Source organism: Triticum dicoccoides, chromosome 1A, assembly GCF_002162155.2.
Source record: "Triticum dicoccoides isolate Atlit2015 ecotype Zavitan chromosome 1A, WEW_v2.0, whole genome shotgun sequence".
Taxonomy (NCBI): Eukaryota; Viridiplantae; Streptophyta; class Magnoliopsida; order Poales; family Poaceae; genus Triticum; species Triticum dicoccoides.
Genome location: NC_041380.1, coordinates 456,443,182 through 456,460,280, shown reverse-complemented (window position 1 = coordinate 456,460,280; position 17,099 = coordinate 456,443,182). Strand labels below are relative to the sequence as shown.

The 17,099-nt window shown below is 44.1% G+C and overlaps 3 protein-coding genes across 3 annotated transcripts; 1 reads left to right on the top strand and 2 right to left on the bottom strand.

The window, feature by feature from the left end:
• Positions 1–616: 616 nt before the first annotated feature.
• Positions 617–4,913, bottom strand: LOC119278648 (1-(5-phosphoribosyl)-5-[(5-phosphoribosylamino)methylideneamino] imidazole-4-carboxamide isomerase, chloroplastic-like). The gene is made up of 8 exons (XM_037559986.1): positions 4,728–4,913; positions 4,575–4,630; positions 4,084–4,291; positions 3,403–3,488; positions 2,698–2,799; positions 2,234–2,367; positions 1,548–1,596; positions 617–1,090 (listed from the first exon to the last, which is right to left on the bottom strand). The coding sequence occupies exons 1-8, from the start codon at positions 4,834–4,836 to the stop codon at positions 911–913; spliced, it is 924 nt and encodes a 307-aa protein (XP_037415883.1). The 5' UTR covers positions 4,837–4,913; the 3' UTR covers positions 617–910.
• A 133-nt stretch (positions 4,914–5,046) lies between these two features.
• LOC119278639 (DNA-directed RNA polymerase II subunit RPB7) lies at positions 5,047–7,778 on the top strand. The gene is made up of 6 exons (XM_037559976.1): positions 5,047–5,266; positions 5,347–5,512; positions 5,609–5,659; positions 5,851–5,916; positions 6,803–6,871; positions 7,441–7,778. Exons 1-6 carry the CDS (start codon positions 5,151–5,153, stop codon positions 7,504–7,506), a joined length of 534 nt encoding a protein of 177 aa, XP_037415873.1. The 5' UTR covers positions 5,047–5,150; the 3' UTR covers positions 7,507–7,778.
• Positions 7,779–8,182: 404 nt separating this feature from the next.
• On the bottom strand, positions 8,183–14,523 carry LOC119278631 (protein ABCI12, chloroplastic-like). The gene is made up of 8 exons (XM_037559966.1): positions 14,066–14,523; positions 13,194–13,310; positions 10,734–10,970; positions 10,349–10,513; positions 10,182–10,257; positions 10,009–10,073; positions 8,487–8,645; positions 8,183–8,412 (listed from the first exon to the last, which is right to left on the bottom strand). Exons 1-7 carry the CDS (start codon positions 14,438–14,440, stop codon positions 8,496–8,498), a joined length of 1,185 nt encoding a protein of 394 aa, XP_037415863.1. The 5' UTR covers positions 14,441–14,523; the 3' UTR covers positions 8,183–8,412; positions 8,487–8,495.
• Between the last annotated feature and the right edge of the window lie 2,576 nt (positions 14,524–17,099).

Below are 17,099 nucleotides of genomic sequence, written 5' to 3'. Positions count from 1 at the left end.
AGGGAGGGTGTTCGCGGGAGTCTGGACAATAGACACGTACGACTCCGACACCCCCGACCCATCCAACCCCCTTTCCCCCTTGCTTTGCATCCGCACTCTTCACCTCCGCCGCCAGTGTCGTACGTCTTTGGCCACCATAGAGGCATTGACGAACGTCCGCAATTAGCACCGACACGCCCGCCTGCTCGCCTTTATGACGAAGCTGTCCATCCTGGAGCCGTTACACTCCGCCCCCCTGTCGACAACCTTCATGGCGGACACCACGCCGAGCAGGTGTTCGGTCAAATGTCATTGAGCTTATTTTCAAACGTTGTGTCATTTTTTAGAGTACGAAGGATGGTAAGCTACTCAACTATAGAGGATGAGTTGTGCGATTCGGTGCCTTCCCCAGCTTCCAATTTCATTTGACTGAAACCTCCAGTTTCCTACCCTTTTGTCTCCTTCCTGCCACCTCTCCTGGATCACCATCACCATCACCTGCCGTTTGTTGCGCCGGGAATCCTGGGCTCCCCTGCAGCCTCTCTTTGACAATAGCGCCACTGGTTGGTTGAGCTAAATAACTTCGATACAACAGGCAGTTTGATAGTTTCAGGCAGCTTTGACCAGATGCTGCAAGTGGCTTGGTAACACTTCTGCAGTTCAACCCCTGTTTATTCACCATTACCAGTACTACAATACAAACAGAATGTGAAGAACAGTATCTGAATACCGGGTGGTCCTCTACGACACTGAGTTGACACCTCCGCTTCAGCTTTGACATGTCACACAAGACACATTCACACTACGCGGTTCACACTACAATGTCCAGCAAACAATAAAGCTCTATAACCTGACCTGACCATGGTCAGGTGGGGATCACACATGAGCTGAACTTCGATCATTTGCTCTATAAAAAGATCATCTGATTTCTTCACCGTTGGCTAACCAGGTTTTGCTCCTTGTGCCAACGGACAACAGTATCGTAGGGCAAATCTCCCCCGAATATGTCTAGGGCACTCCCGACAGTGACATCGACTCGACCTTTCCCTGCTTTCTTGATCCTCTCCAGGTCGTCCATCGTTGACACACCCCCAGCATATGTTGTCGGGATCTACAGAAGCGAAGATAAAATAGAAGCACACGTTGAATATACATGAACATTTACATTTAGTGACTACAACATAAAATTGAACATCTGGTGTAGAGCATGATTAATTGAATACCATTTCTAAATGCATTCAAGTTCAATAAGATCAAACATAGAAAAATGGTTGAGCAACTAGCTAGTATAAAAGTGTTTGATTCAATTTCCTTTCAAGTGACTGATTTGTTAATTGTTATAGGGCAACCTGGTGCATGTAGCTCCCGCTTGCGCAGGGTCCAGGGAAGGGTCCGACCACTTTGGGCAACCTGATTTGTTAATTGTTAATTATATAATAACTACACAAGGCAGTCACAATGCGAAAACAAAGGATAAAAGCATTCAAGAACAAAGATGGAAAAATCACAGAAAGAAACACAAAAATCAAATATAAACTAATGCATCAAGTATAGAATTGTTCACATACAGGTGAATGGCTTCCCAATAGTTCCACAAGTTCCTCGTCAATTCCTAACCTGCAATCCATATAATAGCTTAAATTAGACTACAGAAATGTGCTCAAAGAACTTTTGTACACTGCCGTAACAGGACGATCAACAGGATATTTCAGCTGATGTCTGGTTTTTGTGAGATTAAATATTTTGAACGAATAGAAAGTGCACCGGTGACGAGTCACCAGTAACTCATACACTTACAGAAAGAGGGAACTGGAACTAAATACACATAGAACACTGCAAACAGTAGCATTTCAGTGTGTTTGGTTCTGGGATGATGCTCAATGGGATGAGATGGCCCATGTACAACAATTTAGTTTGACAGGTTTTGCTGAATATTTCTCTAAGACCAACTCCATAGATGAATCACTTAGTGCATAAACCACGCAAACCTTAACTTCATTCGTTCAATGTGTCTTCAAATTTACGCATGAAGCGTGAACACATGCACACTAACATGCATGCACATAAAGATCTCTGCAGATTAAATTAACTCTGAAACTCCAGAAGAACTATGCAAGCACACCATCATAACCCAAAAAGCATACACTTACGGGAAGCTTAAAAAATGAGACAATTGAATCCCATCAAGGGTGACTACACTACCACATATCAACAAAAGGCCGATTAAGTAAACAGAAAAACAAATATGGTTCACCTTTTGCCCTCCACATCAACTCCATGAACCAAAAACTCATCTGCATATGCAGCAAGACGTTCTAATGTTGGCCCATCCACAAAGACATCACTGAACTTCTGCCATCTGTCAGTCACAATGGCATATCTGCCATCCTAACCAGAAAGATTTTGGTAAGAAAAACAGAAGACAGAAAGAGTTGTCAGTAAGATAACAGTCGCCAACAGGGAAATGATTATGTTGCATTTTGAAGCTTACTATTTATGCAGTGGGACAGATCATCAAGAGTTCACTGTATTATTTCATTCAGGTAAGGCAATGCACTATGTTTGGATGACAAGGGACGAAACCAGTTTGAACATTTCCTTTAAGTTGCCCATGAAATTCAAAAGGTGGGTCACAGTACCAAAAATATATTGCAAATTGGCACTAATGTTCAGTGAATTAACATGCTTCCAAGTTCGGATACAAGATGAATTCCGTACCTTTTTCCGACAACTCAGGTCCAAAATAAGCCTTTGTTTCCCAACAAGCTCGACAAGTTGCGTTAGCCTTTCAATGTTCATTTTGCCATCACTAAACACATACTGCATAAAAGTCTCAGATACATAAGTTGCAGATATTCAACTGATTAGTCGTCTACAAAAACTGATTAGCAACTCAAACAGACGGGAAGTTTTACAAGGGCCTGGGCAGCAGGCGGTAGATGATTCCAATTTTTTTTGGATCCGATAATAATGTCTAACTCCAAAGAATGTGTTATAACAAATACTAGCCCTTGAGGCTCTTAGGGAGTCTTTGACATCGAGGAAAACAAGCAACATGAAGGTGGAGAAATGTGACAATGGCAACACTCACAAGGTGGAGAAAACCATTGGAAACAGTGGCCTTGTGGATATGTGATTATCGATGGGATTTATAGGTAACCTTGCTCTGGCATCATTTCAGGTTTTGAGAAAACAACAATATTGACATAGAAGAAAATTTTAATTTTAACATATCAACATATGTAGTTATGTACAAACAAGATATGAATAGGAAGCAGAAACATGATGTGGGCCAGGTCCTAATCTTACTCCATAAGCTGATACACATAAATACATTTAACAAACAGAGGTCTAAAGGTTTCATGAGATGAGAAAAAAAAAGATAATGGTATTATTTACACAAATTAGATCATGAACACGTACAGAAGTTACAATCACGTGACTTGCTCCTTCATTAAGGTATGACATTGCATTCTCCAAATTTATTCCACCTCCAACTTGCAAACCACCTAGTATTATGATAATACATGTTTATGATAATATGTCAAATTGATGGTATATCGTGGCTTGCAACAGAAAAAAATGCTCCATGAGCACCACTGGCAGATATACAGGCTCTCCCAAGTTAAAAGTTGATAGCAATCTACGATAGCAATAGTAGCCTTAACAAAAATTGTAAACAGGCATTCTATGGGGTTCTTGCAATAAGGCCAAATTTTGGTATGAAATCTCAAAGAAGGTTTTGACCAGATAAGAAGTTGAACTGAAGTTAATAACCTGTCAACCTTTAAATCCATGACGCTGGCGAGTATCATAAACCCAACATGAAAAAAATCTCTTCACTGCTTGAGATGTGTGTGCCATATTAAGTTGTACAACATGCTTACTTTCAACAAGTTTTTTAAATACTATCCATGTACACAACATAAGCAACGATAAAGAGTTAACATCCAGATCTCACAAAAGGTAACAGAATACAAACAAAAATGTGGTTTATTTCAGAAACATCAGAAAAGACAGTGAACAATAAACAAATACAGAAAGCAAACCAAATGAACAATACTAGTTCCAGTAATAAGTAATAACTAGATAACGCATTCTCACCAGGATATGCATGCAGTGCTTCCAGGGCAGCAGAACGGCTTGCAGGGTCTCCGCCAAGCATTATTACATGTCCACCAACAAGTCCATCTTCTTTATAAATATTTGCAAATTCTGCTGGAGACTTGTCTGATTCAAAGTTCGTCACCAGTGCAGTGCCATCATCCGATGCATCCCGGAGAGTAGAGCCAACAATCTGTTTAACTTTCCCCTAGGAATTTGCAAAAACAAACCTATCAGATAAACGATGATGTTAATGCCAGCAGTGCCTAAACCTTGATGACTGCACAGAGATGGTCTAGCTGTACAGATAAATGAATCACTGAACGTGGTTCCCTTATTTTACACTATTAGTCAGTTTGTGAATGACATCACAGTGAAACGGTTAGCGTTCCCTCGAAAATTTGAGCATCAATTTGCAATCATATAGCAAAGTGCAGAGCACCTTAGTCACACACTGATACAACAACGGAGCAAGGGCCATTCCTACTGACCTTGTGAATGTCGATACATGGCCTGAAGCTGACGGCGCACGCGACGGCACGCCCTCCTGCCAAAACGCACGGCCAATCTCATATTCCCGGCCAGACACCGCAACATTGCATCTGAAGCAAGCAACAGAGATATTCAAAGGGGGGAAAACATACTTGACGCGCCGGATTGCGCCGGGCGTGCCGAGACCCGCGAGCTCGCCCAACCGTGCTGCGGCGCCGCGCACGGCGGGTGCGGAAGCCTCGCCGCGCACCTCGACGCCATCGGGAAGTTCGACGATGGGGCGACGGCGAGGTAGGGTTTTTCCGTCAGGTTCCAGCGGCGAGAGCAGAGAAAAAGGATCAGAGACCAAACCGAGGAGCAGGGTGAGTGACTTATGCTGACGCTGTCCCATTGGACGGCTGAGATGCGCTGGAGGTCAGATCGACGGCCCAAAGCGTCGCGCCTCAGGGCTATTACTCCCCCGCAGCTCACGGGGCGAGGCATCCATCGATTAGCCAGCGTTCCCGACTCGGCGAAAGGACTGTCTCGCCGCCGCCGCCGCCGCCGGCCGACGAGGAGGAGGAGGAGAGGCCGAGATGTTCTTCCACATCGTGCTGGAGCGGAACATGCAGCTGCACCCGCGGCACTTCGGCCCGCACCTCCGCGACAAGCTCGTCGCCAAGCTCATGAAGGACGTCGAGGGCACCTGCAGGTAGGGTTCCGTCGTTCTCGCTCGCCCGCCCGCCCGCTCCCCCCGCGGTTCGCTCAACCCTAGGGCTGGCTTCCTCGCAGCGGGCGGCACGGCTTCGTGGTGGCGATCACGGGGGTGGAGGACATCGGCAAGGGGCTCATCCGGGAGGGCACGGGCTTCGTCACGTTCCCCGTCAAGTACCAGTGCGTCGTCTTCCGCCCCTTCAAGGGCGAGATCCTCGAGGCCGTCGTCACCATGGTCAACAAGGTGGATTTTCACTCGCCTTCTTCGCAAGTGCGTCATGTGCTCAGTGCCTCCGTGCCCGGTTTACTGACTGGATTGTTTATCTTGTTGGTTCTGCAGATGGGGTTCTTCGCTGAGGCTGGGCCTGTGCAGATCTTTGTGTCAAACCATGTGAGTGACTTGCCATCAATTGGAGCTGCTTTGCCAAATCGGTGGAATAAATCGATAAAATTTAGAATTTCTGTGTGGTTAATGGTTCAGTGCAAGCTCTTACATCTGATTTGGTTGTGCCGTGGACTCGAATTGTGTCGGTTCACTTAAAAATTAAGTGTGCTTGTGTGTTGTTCTGTTTCTGTATGCAGTTGATTCCTGACGATATGGAGTTCCAATCTGGTGATGTGCCAAACTACACTACTTCGGATGGATCGGTATGCTTCTTTCTGCATATAAGTGGTTCTTACTGTTCTTTTTATCTTTGGTAACTACCCCCGCTTGTTACTGCGGACTTCACCAATACGGCTTCATGTCATGTAAAAATATATAGCTTTACCAATACAACTTAGGCTTAAAACACGTTACTTGGACTAATCTCTTTTGACCTTTATATTTTTTGTAAATGTATCAAATTTACACTGCTTTTCCTTTCTTAAAGGAAGGAAATTTTGTTTAGAGTTTCATAAGAGGTTGTTTGGCTCGTTGAGAAATTAAATCAATGAGATACCACATGTCACAATTTATTGAGAAATTAAATCATGAGATACCACATGTCACAATTAATAACTATGATATCTTATTAGTTTACTGAAAATAAAGGGATTTTTTGTTTAGTTTGTTAGGAGTTGCACAAAAGGTTGCTCAGTTTGTTGAGAGAATAAAGAAGAGACAAAGTACACAAGAAAAAATATGGGATAAGAAGGTTTACAGGTAGGCAAATTTTATTTTGTGTGAGTGAGGTGAGCAACGAGCCACTGCTGCCTCCAACCACCATCACCAACTCCCTTTTATGTTATGGTAAATAAATGTAAAGATAATATAAAGACTACTGGCTACTGGTAGGTCATGAAGTATCCACTTGTTGGTTTACTCTCATTGTGGCATCTTCGAAATGAAATTGTGTGCTTGTATTTTTTTTCCTGCATATAATGGTGGGATCCGTATGCTTCCTGCAAACGTGGATATGTCTATATAAATATTCTCTCAAATAAGAATATGAATGGGTATCGTTATGAAATTAAAAGGAATTGTTCTGTTGAAAATGATTTGCAATGGTATTTTCTTTGTGTTAAGTGGGAGTTGCTTGTTTGTCTGGTTCAGGTGAAAATTCAAAAGGAAAGTGAGGTTCGTCTGAAGATTATAGGCACTCGTGTTGACGCAACAGAAATTGTAAGTTGGTTACCCTTTATTTTATGGAAGTTTCTGAATTGGAAGTGCTCAAGTCCTTTAGAATTTTGTGGCAGGGCCTCTGAGTAACTACCATATGTTACTGATATTCGACTTGATGATCTAATTCCATATGAAGTACCATTAAGATCATTGCATACAATTCTTTGTAGTCTCTAATTACCTACCATGAACAGGCATGTGTAGTTTTGTTCGCAAATAGCAATCTTGATATAACTCGCTTAATCAGTCCAAGAAAACCAGCATATGACTATGAATTTAAGATGCAAATAAGATCTCTTTTTTGTGGTGTAAAATTTGATGTTCTTTCCTCTGGCATATGTTGTAACTACCCGAGGCACATAAACTGATAGTGCACTAATCTATGAGAAGATGTTTCGCAAAAATGTTGAATATTTTCCTGGATTTCTGTCTTCCTGGACCATAACCAGATACCGAAAATAAGAAAAACAATTTCATCATGAAACTACAATTGCATATATGTATCCATCCTCTCACCTTTTAATCTTGGATGCACCATTATCTTATAGTTTGATTCTTTTTTGTATCAGTTTTGCATCGGCACGATAAAAGACGACTTTCTGGGCGTTATCAGTGATCCTGGTGGAGCGCTGTAAATGATCCAAACAAGACTCAGCATGCTCTCCAACTTCCGCATCATCATATATCTGGGAAGAGTCCCCAAGGAAGGTTGCGACTGATCTGTAATTTGTGTCCTGATGTAAAATGTGATGTCATGCCTATCTAATGGAAGTCAGGGTCCTGCTAGTGTTAAAAAAGGTAATTGGCACCTGTAATATCATAACTAGGATCTTTTTAACTGTGGTGGTTGATAAGTTTAGTTGTCTGAACCTCCAGACCAGATTGTGCCAACCATGCATCACACCTACATCACTTTGTCTCACATTTGACGATAGTAATTGGTGGCAATTGTTTTAAAAGTCATAACTAAAATAAATGGAAGTACAAGTCAATGCTCTCAAGTGCGATGAGAGTATTTGATACACAGATATTTGAGGTTCTTCCACTTTGACAACGGTGCACTAATAAACACCATTCGCTTTCACTAGCGTCAGCTGTACCCTTCCATGATCACACGCAGGTTGTGCCCCTAAAACGGTTAGTGGTCATTTGACCTAGCACCTGCGCAGAAAACAACTGAAATCAGCTGATGCAATATGTAACCTACTTCAAATGTACTCCCTCCATCCAAAAAAGCTAGGGACAAGCTTTTTCGGACGGAGGGAGTAACACTGATGCCCTCCTTTGCATACAGAGCACATATAGCTCACCTGCTTAGAACCCAACGTGTGTGTAAACGGTTTTTGGATGTTATTCTTTTGTCCACGTGAGTCACGCTGTAGAAAGAAATTACAAACTTGTTCTTGGCCACTGTCCATGCCACTGCTTTGTTTCCACTTGCCGAATGTGCTGCTCCCGTGATGTCCCAAAATTGACTCTGTGAATCACAATTTTGAGCAACATGTGGGGTATGATGGTCACATGACAATCTGGAACAGCTCCTGAAACCATCAAGATGTTAGTAAGTTTGAATGAACCACCACGATTATGAAATATAATAATAGCTCTTGAATACCTGATACCATCAAACCAATCTTTCTGAAAAGGAAGCCAGGCCCATTACAGCAAGTAAACAAAGCAACGACAATGCATCCACGATGCCAAATGAAGACTCCGCGAGGAAGTAGATCTTGTGCTTGCTAGGATCACCGCGGTATCCTCGAGCAACCATTGCCTGCCCAAATCAGAAAGAATCAGAGGTAATCAAGTACTATATGTCATGTTACAAAGTAATGTCATGTTACATATGGGTTCCATATAAGTAGATTCCATAGTATGATGATTTAGACGAAGTTACGCGCCTGAAATGCAGTATATTGCCCATGATGTAATCGAGTTTCACCATTCTTATGAGCTACCCATATCAATGAGACTACATTATTGATTAAGGATGCATCTGTGTTCAATGTTCCTTTCAGTTTGTTTCTTTAAGCAGTTACTGCTCAATCAAATTCTGCCAAAAAGCCATCTAAATACCAGACAGCCTGTGATGGTCATGTTTCGCTTGTGTGATTTCTACTCCAGTTTGGGCCAAATGCATTCCTAATACACAACCACAAGTCCATGTGTGTTTCAGTTTTCCTTCCGGACATCCATCCTAAGACAACACGACCAGGACTATTTTCGCATAAAAAAACCACTGTTAACTAGGGCAAAATTTAACAGCGTAGTGGTTGGTATTACTGTCTCAGCAAACAGTTATTAAGTGCATATAGGAGTACTACATAACTGGGGTAAAAGTTCATCAGGGTAAGATTATCCCTCAGGGGGAGGTTGCACAGCAACGATTTGTGGCACTACTGGTGAAGGAAGGCACCGCTTGTGGAGGACATGACCTGGAATAGCCAATCAAGGAAGATCACAGCCAACCTAACTATCCCGTGTAACTTTCCAACTACTAAAGATAACCTTCCAAACTACATAAGACCATAGCAACAATGAAAGAATAGTTGATAGATAAGTAATATTCAGCTGGCTCTATGAAAGTAGCAACATTCCGGGCTTACGGCTAATGTTGCTCCTCTTTGGCCTTAACAGGTTGCACATAACACCATATGGTAACAACATGCACATGGAATTTCAGTTCAAATTCTAATTCCTTTCAAACCCTGGCGTTCAATTTACAAGACCAGGTGAATTTGGTTTTACAATAATGCTAGTGCATGTTGCAGAACTACTCAAGATATATCCTCGTATTAATGCTAATAATTCCTACTTATACTTAGTAAATACTACCTCCGTCCCAAAAAGCGTGTCTTAGATTTTTCTAGATACGGATGTACCTAACACTAAAACATGTCTAGATACATCCGTATCCAGACAAATCTATGAAGTAATTCAGGACGGAGGGAGTGTGTGTGACCAAAAACTGGTAGATGGTTTCATAGAAAGATCTGATTAGTTCATAAAACAATGTATGAACACAGTGAATAGCACGCGGCCATGTTCACCAATTTAGCTTTTTTGAGAATAGTCAAAGATCACAATACATTCATTGTGACTTGTCAGCCAAGGTGAAAATTAGAAAATGAACTGACCTTGGATATTTGCTCCGCGTGATCAAATATATTTTTGAAAATTCGCTGGACATAGTTGAAAAAAACTGCAAATGATGTAAAAAAGGAAAGTTTAATTCAAGTTTTTCCCACGTAATATGTGAAGCTATTGATTCAACCCTGGCAGCCAGATTAGAGATATAGAAAGTACTTACTATCTATAGTTTCCATAGTGGCCAGCTTTTTCCAATCAATCCGACGTGTTACAATTGCCAGTGCAGAATTGCGAACCTAGTAGAATATTTGAGCAACATTATACTTCAAAGTTCGGTTTCAAATAGCAATGTATCTGTATAATTAAAAGAAAGTGCCATATACTTGCCTCATCAAATACTAGATTAATGAACCTCAAAGATAATAGCAGTGTAAGTATTATCTCGGGTACTGGCGCACCAATAAGCTTCAGTGGAATCATAAACCACCACAAAGCAGAAGCAAGCTGCTCAGGAGTGGTTGTGGTTAAGCAGAGACTTGCACTTTGGAATATCTGCACCCAAACAAACAGTAACTAAATGAATAACTAAATATTTCACTACTGGCATCTCAAACTGAAAAAAGTGCATTTTCCACTCAGGACGTGTTTGTCTGATGTATGCCACCAGCTAGAGGGTGCAAAAGGCATTAGAAATTAGAAAACACAAGATAATGAAGATTTTGTGTAAGAGAAAACCTTTGGCAAATACTTTTCGATGAAATGAAGGACATACCGCAAAGGAGAGGCATGCCGATGTACTCGCTACTGACAGGCCTTTCCTGGTAAACTGCAGTGGTCCTAGTTTCATGATTGTGTAAGAATATCCACTCAAGGAACTAGGAATATTTGGCACACCCAGAACAGATGGGGGAGGAGTTCTTGTCTGGACTAGCGAAGGCGCGCCATCGGAACCAAATCCCAACATTATGAATATGATGCCTGAAAGAAGAGTAACCCTTCCAAGTTGATCCTACAGAGTAAATATAGTTTTATTTACGGGTAGCAAGTGCATTTCAAGAAGAATATATTTAAAAGACAATAAATGCTATGAGTAACATGGGTAAATTAGGATAAGAAGGATAACTACATAAGAAAACATGGATCATGGAAATCAGCTAGCCTAAAGCCCTATATCAGCAACAAAAACTCAATGTAATTTCACTACACAAATACTTTTAGTACGCTAATACGGGTGGGAGCGTCTGCCTTACTATGGTCACTTTGGCTATGTAGAAATGATTGTGTTTTTAATGGCAAACTCTGTTCTCCTATGCAGGTTATTTACCGTTGTACGCACTGGCTTCGTATGTGGTCTACTCTGCACCGAACGGAGTACCAATCGCTGTTCAAAGTGGTGTGTATGCGGTTGGAGCGGGTGGCCAGGGAGGTTTTTACCCAACATGGGTGGCAGCATAATCTCCGAATCGGTCCACCTTCTCCGTCGACATAGGCATAGTTTCGGCTCCATATGGCTTTACTGTTGCCACTTTGTCGTTTTTATATTTTTTGTCAGACTGTTTGTTTGATGGCTGTGTGCATCTTAGCTATGCAGAGGCCAGGTGTCGCTCTTTATGTTTTGTATCCGCTCGATGCTACATTTGAGTTAATAAAAGCGCCCTTTATCGAAAAATTATGTTGAGAGTATTGTTTTGAATTTGCCATGTGCATATGGGGGCCCCAGCCAGCTAGTAACAGGAGAAAGTCAGAGCATATGACATCAGCATTAATAAGGGTATTAGGACGAATGATATTTCATCTTTCCTTTTAAGCAGATCTTATCTTTTACGTTCTAGCACCTGTATATAAGCGAGGAGCCATGTTATCAAATTTGTTGAGATGAACAACGAAGTCTCGCATCTAATATGTTGTCCCAAGTCTATGGTCTCATATTTCTCCTAAGAATATTATCCCTCCCCTTCAGCCATGACAGTGGACCCTCCTTAGTACGGTGGTTACCAAGATCTAGTACCATACATCACAGTATTAGATTAGCTTTAGAACAATACTAGGATTATGCCTGCAAGTTGTTGTGGCAATTCTATTCTACTCTATTTGTATATTGAAGTTGTTTTATTCCATTCAAATGAGTTGATCATTCTACATATATAGAGTGCCATTAAGAAGGTTATTACAAATGTGTGGTGACTATGGTTTATTGAATGTCCTTTTCTGTGTATTTTTTATTCCTGGGACAAGAATTGCAGGGGACATAAATGTAAAGATGTGGCACTCTCTTTTGCTTCACTTTGCACTCAGATTAAGTAGGAAAATATTAGTTTCACTGTGCGTGTTCGGTTTCTGTGCTATAGTTTATATATTGACAGCTAAGATATTATCAAAAATGCGTTCAGTGTCGGTAAATACCAAAAATATTCCCATAATGTTTCTGTAATTTACCAAAGTTTATGTGAATCACTGAATATATGGTGCCTTTTGAGTGCAATAACAAATTAACAAGTCTCACAAATGACAGGCTATATATTTTGTGTTTGTTTACCTTTCACCGCATTACTTATATCCATTTTAGCACGTCCAACTTTTTTATATTCAGAACATTATACAGTGTAGCTTCTAGCCAAGCAGGAAAGTAGAGAAATAAAATCATTACAGATGACCATCTATACTTCTATATTGTACTGTACTAAAGTGTGTAGTAATAATAAATACAATATTCCAGACAAGGCGTTGTACTGAAATAACAATTTTGCGTGAGGAGATAAATACTCATGTGAGTGCAACAGAGATTTTTTTTTTCAGCACGGTTGGTTTATCCTGTGGTTGTTACTGATCAGATTGAATGCCAAAACCAGGGAGTCTGTTACCGTACCGAATAGCAGATACTACCTCTGTACACTAATATAAGACGTTCTTGAGGGAGTACCTGTCAAACCGAGTTGACTGGCTTGGTTCGGTAGAAAACTCACAGCCCTAGGTTTCAGTCTAGACTAGGAATCCTTGCTAATTCTGTATATTTGACCCCTAAACAACAACTGAATCCCTCTTTACTTCCACAAATCATAAGCTTCGACTAGCATGGAGAATTATGGATGCCCCACATACAAACATCATATGAAAAATTCCAAGTAACTGGGCACAACTAAAGGTTGAAAAGCACAATTGGCCATGCATGCACAGTTCTCACTTCTCAGTGATAAGATGCACGTACATATCAACTTAACATCGAACACGATACCTTCCAAACATGGTTCGGCAGAACCCACATTGAAAGAAGAGCAAGGCATGCTACCAAACCAAACCGCATATAGATATTCGACCTGGCTGGTAGGACAACAAGGGCCAAAAGCCACACCTGCAAACATAAGTACGTATATCGTTAAAAGCAGCAGGAGAGCAACAGGTACATGGCCATCTGGTGGATTTTCAAACTAAAATTGAAGTACTTAAATTCTGTCTCATGTTCCCAAGACGATAACACCATCTAAAATTGCCAAGTGATAACAACATTTAAAATTACCAAGATGATAGCACCATCTAACAGAAATAGACCCGCCGCACATGAAAAAACATGTGTTTTGTCTGAGATGACATATTCTCCTCCCCTCTTAAGATACATAAAACAACTGGTCAACCAGGTAAGACACCACATAGCTAGTCCATCTGATTCCAGTGATTCCATTTGACCTATGTCAATTGGTTACGATACATTAGGCCTACAAAAGGATACCACAAATTTAAGCATCTCTTCACGAAAAATCTTGATTAAACCCAGAATAGGTGAATGGTAAAGCAAGGTATGCATGTCCGTCAAGCTGTTCTCTGATCCCTTGGTTCAGTAAACCCTCCCCTCTCCTCTAATGTCTAATCTCTCATCCACCTTGATTACCATGGGTTATTCAGCATCACCAACTATAGAACCACGAGTGCACAATTGCTCATCCAAGTGGGTTCTGCCGAAATAAGAGTGATGCATCATATTCTACACGCACTAGTTATAACCCAGTGGAGACATTTTCACAGGGACCTGCCGTGAACCCTCTCTAGTCTGTACCGGCACCTGTAAGGTACTGATGATAGTTTATCCAAAATGCGAGGCAGGCTAGTTACCAGCTTGACGCGGGGGTCGACGGAGTGGAGGAAGGTGCGGGGGGAGTCGACGAACTGGCAGATGGGCGTGGCCGCAGCGCCGGAGATGAGCCTGAGGACCTTCTCCGGGCTGACCCCGCCCACCGCGGCGCGTGGGATCCACGCGGCCCACCTGGCCACGGCCGCCGCCGCGCCACTGGTTTCCCCTGAGGACGAGGAGGAGGAGGGGGCTGCGGGCGTGGTGGGGCTGGAAGCGGAGCACACGAGCAAGGCGAGGCGGGCGCTTCTACCCGTCGCCTTTGCCTTCGCCGACAGGTGGAGGCGGTTGGGACTGGCGGTGGTTTTTGCCGCGGGGAGCGCGAGGGGGTGGAATGGGCGGAGGTTGACGGCGGCCATCGGTGGCTCGCTCCACCGGAGGGGGCGGGGACAGGGCCAGGCGGGGGAGGTTTTGCTTGGCAGATGTGAACTGAGGAGCAGGATTGCAGCTGGCCGGCGTAAACCGTCGGATTTACACAACTATTTCCGAGATACGGTATTCGTTTTCAATAAGCTTTGCTCTCGAAAACGTAAACCAAACCGGGTATCCTCGCTCTAGAAAATACTCTCTCGGTCGGAACATAAGGAGTTGTGGAAAGTCAAGGCTCCAAACAAAATGAAGATCGTGCTGTGGCGATTTACTCACAACTGCTTGCCTTCGGGTGAGCAAATGCTTCGACGCCAGGTTCCGACGCGGACCGACTATTGTTTCTGCGGCCGGCAGGAGAGTGTTGAACATGCACTGCTGTTATGTGCACACGCTCGAGCAGTTTGGGATGTTCTTAAAGGGTCCATGGGGATCAAGTTGTCTCGATCTTCCTTTGCGTCGGCGAAGCAGTGGTTGTTTGATTTTCTCTCGCGCGGATCCGAGCGTGATGCTACTATAATGACTGTCATCTTTTGGCATATATGGGAGGCACGCAACTCTGCTAGGAATGAACCTGAAGCTCCTCATCCCCAACGCACGGCTGCAAGGGCGCGTGCTTACTTGGAAATGATCTTCCAGCACCTGTACAAGCCTACCTCTGCAACTAGGCGTGAGACCTCTGCTTCCAGCTCTATGTGGTCTCCGCCGCCGCCAGGTATGCTGTTGGTTTCTTCGGACGCTGCTGTTTCACGGGAGCTGGGAAAATCTTGCGCTGGTGTGGTGGTTCTGGACCACTCCGGTCAATGCATAGCTGCTGCTTCTGAACTTCTGAATGGTGTTACTGATCCTGAAGTGGCGGAGGCTTGGGCTCTTCGACGGGCGGCGAGGTTGGTTCGAGATGAGAACTACACTGATGTGATCTTTCACTCGGACTGCCTTTCTATAGTGCAAAGGCTGAATTCTTCATCCCGTGACCGCTCCTTTGTGGGATCAATTGCTGCTGATATTAAGATGACAACTGGAGCTCTTTCGTCTGTGACTTTCAAGCATGTTCGTCGGCATCGCAATGTTTTAGCTCATGTATTAGCTAGATCTAGTTTGAACTCTTTGAGTCTATGTATTTTTCATTCTGCTCTGGATTGTATCCGGGAGACTCTTTGTAACTTGTTTGCTTAATCAATAAATGCCGATGTTTGATGAAGCTATGTACCTAGGGTAGGGGCATGGACCTGTCCTAAGCACCCTACCCAAGGACATCCCTAGAAGAAGTCACCTTTCAATCGACTTGAAGGTATCCCACTCGACGGATTCAAGACACTCGACCACGAAGCAATCACTCGACCAAGATCCAACCACTCGACTGCTAGGAGATCTAAAGTCACCCTGCATGCAAACGGTCGGTCATTAAGTAGCTTTTATGGTCATCATAGCACTTTATTAGAGGCGTTACCAGTAACCCCCAGTCTTAATGTACTTTAAACCCTGCATTACTAAGGGCTGGAGGGGCCTGGCGAACTCTATATAAGCCACCCCCTCCTCAGTATCAAGGGTTCGCACCCCTGTTATTCATACACACATAATTCAGTCGACCGCCTCCGGGCACCGAGACGTAGGGCTGTTACTTCCTCCGAGAAGGGCCTGAACTCGTAATCCTCGTGTGCTTACAACTCCTCCATAGCTAAGATCTAGCCTCTCCGTACATACCCCCCTACATCACTGTCAGAGTCAGAACCACGACAGTTGGCGCCCACCGTGGGGCTAGGAGTCTTAGCGCCTAGTTGGAGAAGTTGCGATTTTTTCCGATCTCCTTGATCATGGTTTCGGGCGGAGCTTTGGTGGAGGGCCGCGAGATCCGTCTCGGCGCACTCACGTTCATCGCCGACGACTCCGCTTGGCTTCAGGAGGCTCCACTCGACGCCGACGCGCTCCCCGTCCGCTGGGCGACGCGCTTTCACACATGCGTCCGTGGTGTCCTCCTGCGGCAGTCATCGACCCAGTATCGGTCGGCTCCTGTGGCATCTCCCCGCCCTGTTTCTCGTCGGCGCAAGCGCTTCGGTCGGTCGAGGCTTCAGAGGTGGGTGAGGCATGCGGTGGCCCGCCAGTCAGCCACCCCACAAGTCGCGGCAATCGAGCCCGACGAATCCCTCTACGGCCTGTTCGACCTGTCGACTGGCTCCGTAGAGACCGCATCCGAATGCGACAGCAGTGACCCAGCTGCAGAGGTTCTAATGATCGATGGGCCACACAGTCCTCCCGGTTTCCCCCGCACTGACGGAGGCGCGGATGGGGGCGACCCGTCGCGTCCTCACGAGGAGTATCTCCCCGAGCCTCTCACGTCGTTGCAGCGGGAGGAGCTTCGCCGCCGGAACATGGATGCACTCCACACTCCTATCGTTGGAGAAACCCCGAGGCCTGATCCTTGGAGGACGCGCGCTTGGCTAGCTTGGCCGAGCACGTTCGACTGGAGAATCTCCAGCGAATACTCGACGAGCGAACGCGTCAACGGGCTCCAGAATCCAGTCGACGTCAACTCTTTCCACCCCCGCAGGTATATCGTACTCCGATTCAGAATTTGGCGGCTGCGGCCCGTATAGCAGAGTCGATTCAGCCTTCCCAGTCAGAGGCTGGCAGAGGCTTGTTGCAAATCAGAGC